Raw genomic sequence first — 10751 nt, forward strand, 5'->3', positions numbered from 1 at the left:
CTTTCCACTCTACACCTTATTTACATGAAAGCAGAGTGACAAAATAATGTTGGCATGCGGAATTAGCACCAGTTTCGTCAAAGAGATCTATGTCAGCCGGACATTTCAGCGGATAAGCTGAGAAATATATGAGCTAGAGATAGCACCTCCTTACTGGGAATTTGAACACATAATGATCCTTAAAATGTGAACGCATTCTCTTCCACGATTTTCCAACGAATCCTAAAAGAACATTGCTCACACCAACATGTATGTATAGACAACTCTCTTGTACTTCCCTTTGCCGAACGTTATAACCGACGTTAGGGAGTCATAATGAAATGGTGTGCGTAAATCTTGGAAAATTGAGAGAGATAATTCACAGCATTCATATATATAGAAATAAGATCTATTTTTGTCGCATTATAGTATTGATCAGGATGAGAATAAAAAAAATTAAATTCTCTCTTTCAATTTTGCCAGTAGACTTTTGTGTTGTACTCCATTTCCAGACAAAATTTCCGTATAGTTGTATGTAGTGTTCAGGGTGTGTGTATATGGATTTCCCGTCCGAAAATGTGATCGAATGGAACAATGACGTAGTAAGATATAATGAGTCAATGATATGTAACATTTTCAGCGTATAGTAAGAAAATGGAACATTTTCACTACTCAGACGTCACAGTCGATTTGATTTGTGTGGATTTTTTTTATTGAAATTCTGGATTAATTGAGACTGATTTGGAACACACAAACAATTTGAATTTGGAGATTTTGAGAGACAAAAGTTTTATTTTAAAAAGGAAAAATTTTCTATTTGAGAATTAGATTGAATTACAAAAGGAAATTAATCACTCGACTAAAATCGTAACTATATTGCTATAAAAAAAACGTTACAACAAACAACTGCTTCTACCTTAAATTTAGTAAAACGTTTAACGTAGAAAGGTGAAGGGAATACTCTGGGAGAAGTAGTTTAACTTTACAAGAAAAATGAAGTTAACCACCATACTAAACGTACGAACAGCCCAAGCACAAGCACTTTCACACCTTGATGTAGCCAATACAGTCTAAACAAGAAGGGAAAAATCGTCGAATTAATACCAACCAATGCTGATTTATTGAAAAATACGAACCGGTTCCATCTGATCAATGCCTCCGGTATGGTATCTAATGGATCGTTTAGTAAATATTGCCGAATGCCACGAAAATAGTGCTGCAAAAACAGATCCCAGTCCAATTGGCTCATATCGAAGAAGTAGATGTCCTTGTCTTTCTTCGTTAAATTGTGCCACAGCCCAATCATATTATCCATCTGATAATCCCATTGCCGCATCGAAAAGTACTCAATGACGTTCATGAACCGATGTATTTTTTTGTACGTATTGAGCAGTCTGTTGACGGAAAATCTTGCGCTTAGAAGGATTTTAGTAATGAACTGAGCTAAGTGTCACACACAATGTCGATCATTATCACAGGTGGCCGGATTTACGGTAGAGTCTTACACTCTGAACATTGGACACATGCAATAATGATCATTGATGATTAGCTTGGCTTTTGCTACAAATCTTTTAATTCGTTGTTTTAAACACACGTTAAAGTTTAAGTTTAACGTACCTCGGTTTCTTCCCGATCATTAAGGCAAATGCGTCGATTATAATTGCTGGTACGTAATGAAGAAAGAATATTGAGAGCAAATGCATCAATTTGTTCGGATTGTTTGCATAGCACAGATACCAAATTGACTTCAAAGTCGGATACATTAGACCGTATTTGGTTGTTTTTATTGTAAAATCACCCCAAGTCAATTGATTGTCGGTCGACGTGCAGAAATTGTACACCGGTGTCTCATGGTCGAAGGAGATCTTTCTGCAAGTCAAAAATCAAATTGGTTTTGCAAATTATGGCAACATGAAACTATTTACGTATTGTATCGATTCGATACATCCCAGGCAGTAGCTATTATTCCATTGACACACAAATCGACTGGTACCATATTTGCATTAGCACTCGGATTGCATCTTAATGTTCGAATGACCCCAGTCCCTTTAAATAATTTGTAAATTCAAGTCAGTCGGTCAATATGAAAGTCGAGTCATTATAATATTTTGGCTATTACCAGCTCCAGCGATTGCTCCAGTTGGGCCGTAAAAGTTATCTATCCATCCGGACACCGGAAATTTATACGTAGATATAACTATAGTGAAAATGTTGCAGTTATTATAAGCTCCAACTTAACATGAAAACGACACTCAAACAAATAACTTGAGTTGATGGTTCTACTACTATTCTCTTAAATATCCTTCTACGTACCTATGCCAGGACGAAACATTCCAATCGGCATACCTTTGCCATGTTGATTAATCACATCTTCTGCAATGGCTTTGGTGAACGTATAAGTGTTGGGCCATTTGTCTAACAATATTGGGGTGATGCTTTCCAATAGTTTGTCCGAAGCACATTCAGTCATAATGAGCATTTTTCCTGAGTCAATGGGTGGAGCGTAAAAACGTTCGTCCACTCGCCTTTGCGGACATTGTGTGTAAGCGGTCGACACATGAACAACACTTTTTAAATGTAGCATTTCACTGCAGATTTGCATTACGTCTTTGCATGCTTGAACATTGATTTGCATTGCCACTTTCAATTTCTCATCGAATCGAACTGTGGCGGCCATGTGAAACACTATATTTACCTAATACGAATATTTGTAAATAATATTGGAAAATTGAAAATGAATTCGCATTACATTTTTGACTAATATCTGTTTGTCCATTGATGTGATTCCTAAACCGGGCAGCATACAATCACCAGCGATGCATTGAATTTTATGGCGATATTTTGGCACTTTTCGTTTCATTGCGTCGAAAACCTTGATAAAACATTTCATGTATTAGAAAAGATTTACTAAAGTTACTTAATTTCAGTTCTACACTGCTTTAGCTTCGGTTATAGGTGGCAGAATTGTTAAAAAAGATTTAGTCAATTTGTGTAGATTATTAGGCACAACGGAGCGGCCTTAAGTTAAGTGCAACTGTTCGAATCATAAGCACTCTTTTATTCAGTTGTTCTAACCTTTTTCTAATCAATGTGTATTTTTGAAATACTTTCCGCCTTCATCACTATTTTGAGAACTGAAGTCTTCCCACGAAAGCTCAAGGATTTTTGAATTTTCTTATTTGTATTGCTAACGAGCGACCGAACAGCTCAATTGTATTATTAAGTATCGAATCTGTTACTTCTTTTGAAGGGAGTATTTTCGATTAGTTGTATGAAATCTTTTACTTCAGTAGTTTTAACAGGTATTTTGCTATAAATGACTACAACAGCCGAATCACATTACTTATTTTTGTTGTCACTGTCGATAACAGATGAGGTATGGATAATGGATATGTAACATATTGGTGTAGAGGACTTAATGCTTTGGGGCTTCGGGATACAACACAACTAGTACTAATGCTAAGCAAATGTCAGTAGTAAAATGTAACACCGAACCAGATTAGGATGTGACAGTTTTTGCGCTAATTTTTGTTTGTAAAGCTAAAGTAATTTATAAGAATCTATGAGAAAATGTTAGTAGCGTATTTACTATTAGACCCGAATTTTATAGTAAATAAATTGAAATATAAGCAAAATGCCAAGGTTTTGAATGAACAGGTTAAGACACCCACGAAGGCGGGTGACACCGAAATCGATAAACGCACTCAGTACAGATTGTGTGTGAAATGAACTAGAAGAAAATGTTTTTAGGAAAATTCGGAATATTGTTTTTGTTACGTTGCCTTTTTCATATAAACTTCGTAACCGCTGAACTCAATTTGTGTGTCACCGCCTTCGTCGTAACCTTGTTCTTTCAGAACCTTGATAAAGACAGCATAAAAAAGCATAGAGGTAGACTTTGCTTTGCTTTTGACGTTATGAGTCCCTTTACTTTTGACATTAAATGTCGCTTTTAACTGTCTGTACACGGAGCTGTCACACACTTATTTAAATATATGATTTTTAATTTTAATTTGTCAGTCTGTTCTATTGAGAGGGCCCTTGTAAAAAAGCAACACATTATACTGACAGATTAAAAAATAAGGGAATGAAATCGGACAGTGTATCCATACAAACATAAAAGTACACTATTTCAGTGTTATTTAATGCCTATATGGTAGAGTCGTGAATAAAGTCATAATTTGCAGTTATCACAATATTTTATTGAAATATTAGTTTGTTAAGATAATCAGATACAGAATCAATTCAAAACTAACTTACCGAATCGTGAAATATGTCTTCCACTCTAGTGTGTACATCTTTTCCTTTCTTATTTCGAATAAGTAAGTAAATCGTGTCAATGCTGGGACATGATGTAAGCAGTTTATTAATGAGCACTACGGTCGGCATAATTTGGTCAATGTCTTATCATTTAACAAAAAAAAAATTGCAGAAACTTACTTTTTCCAAGAAAACCTGTACCTCCGGTTATAAAAATGTTTGAACCCGATAGGAAGCTCTGTATTGGTGTTAGCTTCTCTTCTATGATTGGTTGATAGACTCGATTGTGATTAATTATTTCCATGTTGATGTCCTAAAATCAAAGTTTTTTGGGTGTGTTGTTTTACTTTTGTTGAAGTGAGAAAAACAAATGGGTGAAATAAATAAACATCATCATGACCGACGTAAGAGTTTGAATTCTTCGTACACTTGTGAGGGTCAACACAAAGATTCGTGATAAGAAAAGTAAACTATTACATTTGCAAGATGGTTTTCTTCCTACGACATCGACCATGAGATTATTCGCACATTCATTTACACATACGCAAATTTATCATTTCGGTGAGTATTCAATTATGCAACCTTTTTTACTTGGCTTTGCTACACGAAAAATAAAAATAATTCAATGCAAAAGGAACAAATAGACGCGATAAATTCGTGGAGAATAAAATGGAAAAATTAAATATTTGAATTCAGTTTATAAACATTCTTTTTTTGTCAGCACAAATAAGTGAATGTGTTTAAGTTTACCTTAAATTTTGCCTTGATCTTAAAGAAGTACAACTCTTAAGAAGCAAACAATACTATCAAGATCACAGTGTATTAATCCTTGAGTGAAAATAATATTATCGATAATTTGCAGGAAATTCGTTTCATATTTTCGTGCAATTATGCTTTTTTCGTAAAGATAATTCATAATTAATATATAAGTGGAGTCAAAACAATTATCGTTGACTTCTGCATCGTACAGTGGCAGGAAGAAAAGTGTCTGACTTGCAATGAACTCAACATATTAAATTATAAATACTTGTTATGATGCACCTCTCAAAAGACAATTACCGCATTAAAAAACAATTTTAAAAATGGTAAGCCATTGTCCATTGTCGCGTAATTTTAAGGCAATTTTATTTACACAAACCTCTTAGTGACCTAATTGTTCAAAGCATCACCCAAACTCATTGAAACAGTTTTAGAGCGAGAAATAAAAATTAAAATTCGCTAGTAAAATCAGTTACGTTAAAGTTAAGTCAACAAAATGCTAAAAAGTTTTATGCAATCACTTAAATATGCAAAAACCACACACATCAATATCACATACTTATATTGGATGTTTGTTATGACATACGAACGCAAAAGTGTCTGCAAGAAATTTATAAATTGCACACACTTCACGTTTAGTTTTTTTTTTTTTTTAAATTGTAGTTTACGGGAAATTGTTTGATCTTTAAAGTGAGTCAGTGGAGGTGTATGCAAAAAAAACTGCAACCTGCGAATCTAAATCGTCATGACGAAAGCGAATTACAAATTGTATGTCGTACAACACAGATCAGTGAAATCTTCGCCAATTTGTCGTCAAACGGTTGTCATAGGTTATCTACGATAATGACTTTAACTTAAGAAATGGCCGACAACCTCTAACTGACTTTGTCTTATAGAGAAAAAATGAAGTTTAAAAGATGAAGTAATAGATTACAAATCAATATCTTAAAAATACTTAGATCAATTGAAGTAATAAGTTAAATAGTAAAACTACTGATAGGCTGTCTGTCAATACAAACCAAGGACGTGTGAGTGAGTCATAATTAAAATTTGTGTTTCTTTCTTTCTTCGATCTTGTCTGAATAACACGTAGACGATACACCCTCTGAGAGAATTGGTATAGTGACACACCTCCCGATGTGGGATTTCCATGAAAATCATGACAAAAATAGAGACAAATGTTTGTTAAACGGATTGCCGAAATGTTTTTTTTTGTTCTTATCAATATTTAAATGTTATAAATAATATTAAGTCTTCTCACGGGTCTTTTTGTCTCGATAAAACATTATTCAACATTATTTAATGTAAACTTTCATGATTTGCTTGTTGTATCACGTCCATCGTATCAATTTTCCGCCAAACTAATATTTTAATTACATTTTTTTCAATGTTAGATGGCAAATATCCGTCTGATCGTTTTAATGCTTTTATAAAATATTAAGCAAATACAGCCATTTGAAAATATATTAAATTTTTGGTATTGAAACGATTTTCTTCGAAACGTAGACTGAGGCGTTCATGTATATTAATATTTAATTTAGTGTATCAAAAGCAAATATACAATTGGAACGGCGCGAATACCATCAATTACTTAGAAAAGAGTGGCATCATTTCGGCATATAAAAAAAATAAGCGAACAGATCATCTCTCGATTTTTGTGTTTTTGATTTTAATTTGCATATTTAGACCCTATATTCATAAACTGTTTAGTTAAACCGGCATCTTGACGGCTAGGAGTTATTATCACACATTCACACTTTTTCATCATCAGGATGTCCCAAGTAGAATTGGTACGGCGCGCACAACATTAATTACTAATAAAAGCGAGTCATCATTTCGGTCTATATAAATAAAGCGAACAGATCATCTTTCAATTATTTATTTTGTATTTCAATTTGCATTAACTATTTGAATAGAAAATTTAATTAAAATTTAGCAATTCTGATCGCCAAATGACTGTGTAATTAAATTCACTCAATAAATACATAAAAATATGCAACCGCAATACATAAATACGCGATGACCTTCACACGATCTTATCAATTACTAATATCGTTATGTGATAAGCTGTGGTGTGTACATATTGTTAATTTTGAGTTTAACAAAGCAATGCATCATTACATATATATACCCATTCAGTTACCCGTTCCATTCATTATACATGTATCACTTCATTTGTTTACAATCGTTCATAGTCTGAAGGTTTTATTGGTACTGTAATGGATGTGTTTTGGTTTACAAATTTTACAGTATGGCTACAATGACTATATTGGAATGAAAACAAAGCGTTTTGAAGAACGTTAAGCCTGTGATTTCCTTTTTTAATTTAATCATTCAAAATTGTTGACAGAGTGCTGGGTGGAGAGGTAAAATTTAAGTCATCCATTTTAGATGACTTACAGTTGTGTCCTTTAGAAAATCGAAAGTGAACGGCAAATATTTCGTCTGGATCAAAGCTTTTGCCTTTTTGATCTACTACTTCATTTGTCTGAACATACGTTTTATAAAAGAGATACTAGCCACAAGCAATATCGCTTAGACAAGAGGTCTATTAACTCTTGTGCAAATTTATGAGCATTAATTTTTCATAATATAATCGAGTAATGACTAAATAACGATCGTTTAAAAGCGATTTTATTAGCTGGGCGCAAAGCCCGGCACTAGAGGAAAACATTTTATTTATATAAGAAGAAAAAATATCTGAACCAGTCGTTCAGCGAAATACTACATTCAAAAGTAACGTTTTGTCGGTTGTCGTTGGCTTAAAAATGAGTTATACATTACGAAATATCGTACACCTCATATTTTCATGTATTAACGAGTATTCGGTATAGGTGATTGGATTATTACCGATGAAAACGAACCGACATAATATATATGTAATAGCTGTAAAACAGGTACACAACAACGTACATGCAACGCAATGAATATTCTTACTTTCTTTTGACATATATATATTTACGCTCCGTACATAAGTTTTCGAATTAATGTGCCATGATTACTGGTTGGTTGTTGTTTTTCTTTTCTTCTTCTGTGGACATAATAATTTTGTGTATAGTCGATCAGTACAGATGGTTGATCAACTATTAAGGAAGAAAGTGAGATGTAGTTACGTTCCGTTAAACAAATAGAGTTCTGTTGTGATTTTAGTTTTTATTTTTAGAATTTTTAAGGGTCGACCGTTAATGTTGTTGCGGAAGGTAAAGTTTATTAGCCGGACTAGTAGGACAAAATGTTTTATCTCTGTTCATGTTGCTGAATGTAGTTGACTAGACCCTTTTATGAAGGCCCCATGTGATCGATTAGAATAGAAGTGATCACATAGAAGTTTGATATTTCCAGTTCAAGGAAGAGAAAATCTAATTTCCGGAAAATATCTAAGATTCTTACCATAAATCTAAAATTTGAGCCTACAGCTAGAGAAACTATCAGTGAACGGAATTTAAATGTTTCCTGTCACCGGTTTTCGTATAATTTCGCCAATCGGAAACACTTTCTCTTTTAGATGACATACAATTTGCGAAAACATCATTTCGGCTGGAATAACACTTTGTGTTATCAGTCCGAAATTATGTTAATGTAATAACTACAAATTGTAAAAATTCATTAAAAATGTTGAAGAATATTGAATTCTTCAAACTACTAATCGGATATGAGTAAGATGATTACACAACGAATGTTTTCTTTTAATTTTGAATCATTATTGTAACGATAACGAATTCTTGTGAATGTTATTGATACCATGTCACATAATGTTAATAAAGGAAATAAATTACACAACAAGTTGTCGTACGACTGCGTTTACTTACTTTGAACAATTTATCAAGTAGCAAAACAGTAGATTTTATACGTTTTCACCAACTGTCTCTTTCGTTGAGTTACGTTTTTCTGTTTAATATTAACGGTTTAAATTTGAAAATATTCCAAAGTTTTGATCACTTCCTCGTTTTATCGCCTTTTACATATCCAAATTAAAAAAAATTTGTAGACCCTTTTTGGTGGACGTTGCTCTTTCCGTAACACCAAAACTATAATCACACAACTCACTTTCAGCAACGAATTTTTAAATATCACGACGTCGACATCGACAATATAATGAAATTCATCGAAAAGGTTGTTTTATGCATAGTTCCAATCAAATCTCACTTATTATATAAATGAAAGAAAACTGTATCTGATCGTTGTCTGAGCAAAAAGAAAAAAACGGTTCGCATTTATCTAAACACACACTCTCTCTCTCCCAACAAAATTATTTCTTTAAAATAATGTTATAACACTTTTTAGACACCTATGACTTAATTTATTTACGATATCAACCAATAGTCGCACCGACGATCAAATTAAAAAAAAAGTTTCTGAGAAAATTTTCTTTCTCACAAACTTTTCTCGAACGGATAAACTCTACCATGCATACTGACAAAGGTTTTGAACTAAGAAATTAATCAGAAAAGAAATCAATTCCACTTCGGACAACAGATACAGAATAAATGACAAAACGATCGGAAATTTTTTTAAAGTGTACTTACCTGTTTCATACCCCCCATCAGCGGTACGCATAATATTAGCATTGTCTGCAATGTATATCTACTGTCCATCGATGTCGAGATGGACGGCTTACACGTACTTATTAAATTAATGCGTACAAAACAATAAATATTGTAAAATTGTTTACAAAAAATAAATTAAAATTAACCCATGACATTGAGATGCTCAAAATAATATTCAATAAGCTTTTCGCTTACATTTTTAATTACTCACAACATTATAAGCATACGTGAATGTAAAATTATTCGTTAACTATCCATCACTACGATATTGCCTCGATTGCACTTCGATAACGTGAAGTTCGGTAAACGACAGTCGGCAAGGATATTTTTGAAAGTAAAAGTGAATTTCACTGAACCAAAGATTGCTTGCACCCACTCTCAACAAAATAACTAAAAATTATTTTACTCATTACCATGTCTCTATGCTCATTATTAAAATTTTAAATCGTGACAGATTCTCCCTTTTTCCACCACAAACTCGCATCCTCTTAAAATGTTGATGTCTACTAATTAAGTAATAATATGGCCAGAGCATGTAATCGTGAAAACTTTTCACGAATTTTCATTATTTTCGAGAAATTCGAGAAATTTCTCAAATATTCGAAATATACGAAAATCGTGAAAATTTCCCAAAATTCATAAAAATTCTCGAAAACGTTTTTACTATGAATATGGTTATTGCATTTTGTGATTTATTGCAAAGTGTTTTTCAGCTCGGAAACTCGCTGTAGAATTTTAACTTTATTTCTTTTTCATGCACATTCTTTTTTGGAATTTTTCAATTTTTTTTTGAAAATTAAGAAAGATTTAGGGAAAAAATTGTATCAAAAATAGTCCCTGCCTTAATCACAATAAAGTATTTCCACTTTTCATAAATCGTAACCAAAATAGCACTCATCAATGGGGCAAATGATGGAAATAGTACTTCGTGTGTGAAATTTATCGAGGTCGGTAAGTACACAAGAAGTACCATTTCCATCATTTATCCCTGGTATTTTATTCAAAAACTTGAGGTAAAGTTTTGGCTCCGTGAAATAAAGTTGACTTTATCTCACGTTTTTGAATAAAGATCATTTAAATAGTATACCTATTCGCAAGCATGAGGTTAATAAACTATAGTAGATTACGTCCTTGTTCGCGAAAGCGTTGAGGTCATGGCTCTATCAACGCAATTCAAACGAAAGTGTTTCGAGTGACAGCTGCCAA

General features: G+C 33.0%; 1 protein-coding gene across 1 annotated transcript; it reads right to left on the minus strand.

Moving 5' to 3' along the window:
- Positions 1 to 743: 743 nt before the first annotated feature.
- On the minus strand, positions 744 to 9486 carry LOC119078513 (fatty acyl-CoA reductase wat-like). The gene is made up of 10 exons (XM_037186078.1): positions 8808 to 9486; positions 4420 to 4552; positions 4240 to 4355; positions 2729 to 2851; positions 2293 to 2674; positions 2099 to 2176; positions 1905 to 2025; positions 1597 to 1848; positions 1116 to 1373; positions 744 to 1049 (listed from the first exon to the last, which is right to left on the minus strand). The coding sequence occupies exons 2-10, from the start codon at positions 4541 to 4543 to the stop codon at positions 962 to 964; spliced, it is 1542 nt and encodes a 513-aa protein (XP_037041973.1). The 5' UTR covers positions 4544 to 4552; positions 8808 to 9486; the 3' UTR covers positions 744 to 961.
- Positions 9487 to 10751: the final 1265 nt, after the last annotated feature.

The sequence above is a fragment of the Bradysia coprophila genome, chromosome III (genome assembly GCF_014529535.1).
Source record: "Bradysia coprophila strain Holo2 chromosome III, BU_Bcop_v1, whole genome shotgun sequence".
NCBI lineage: Eukaryota > Metazoa > Arthropoda > Insecta > Diptera > Sciaridae > Bradysia > Bradysia coprophila.

Excerpts from the sequence above, each read along its gene's own strand:
- LOC119078513 (XM_037186078.1), bottom strand. The coding sequence starts at position 4,543 with ATGGAAATAATTAATCACAATCGAGTCTATCAACCAATCATAGAAGAG. Across the intron at positions 2,675-2,728 it reads AACAGATATTAGTCAAAAAT|GTAAATATAGTGTTTCACAT; the intron begins GTAATGCGAATT and ends TATTCGTATTAG. Across the intron at positions 1,374-1,596 it reads ATGATCGGGAAGAAACCGAG|ACTGCTCAATACGTACAAAA; the intron begins GTACGTTAAACT and ends TTCCGTCAACAG.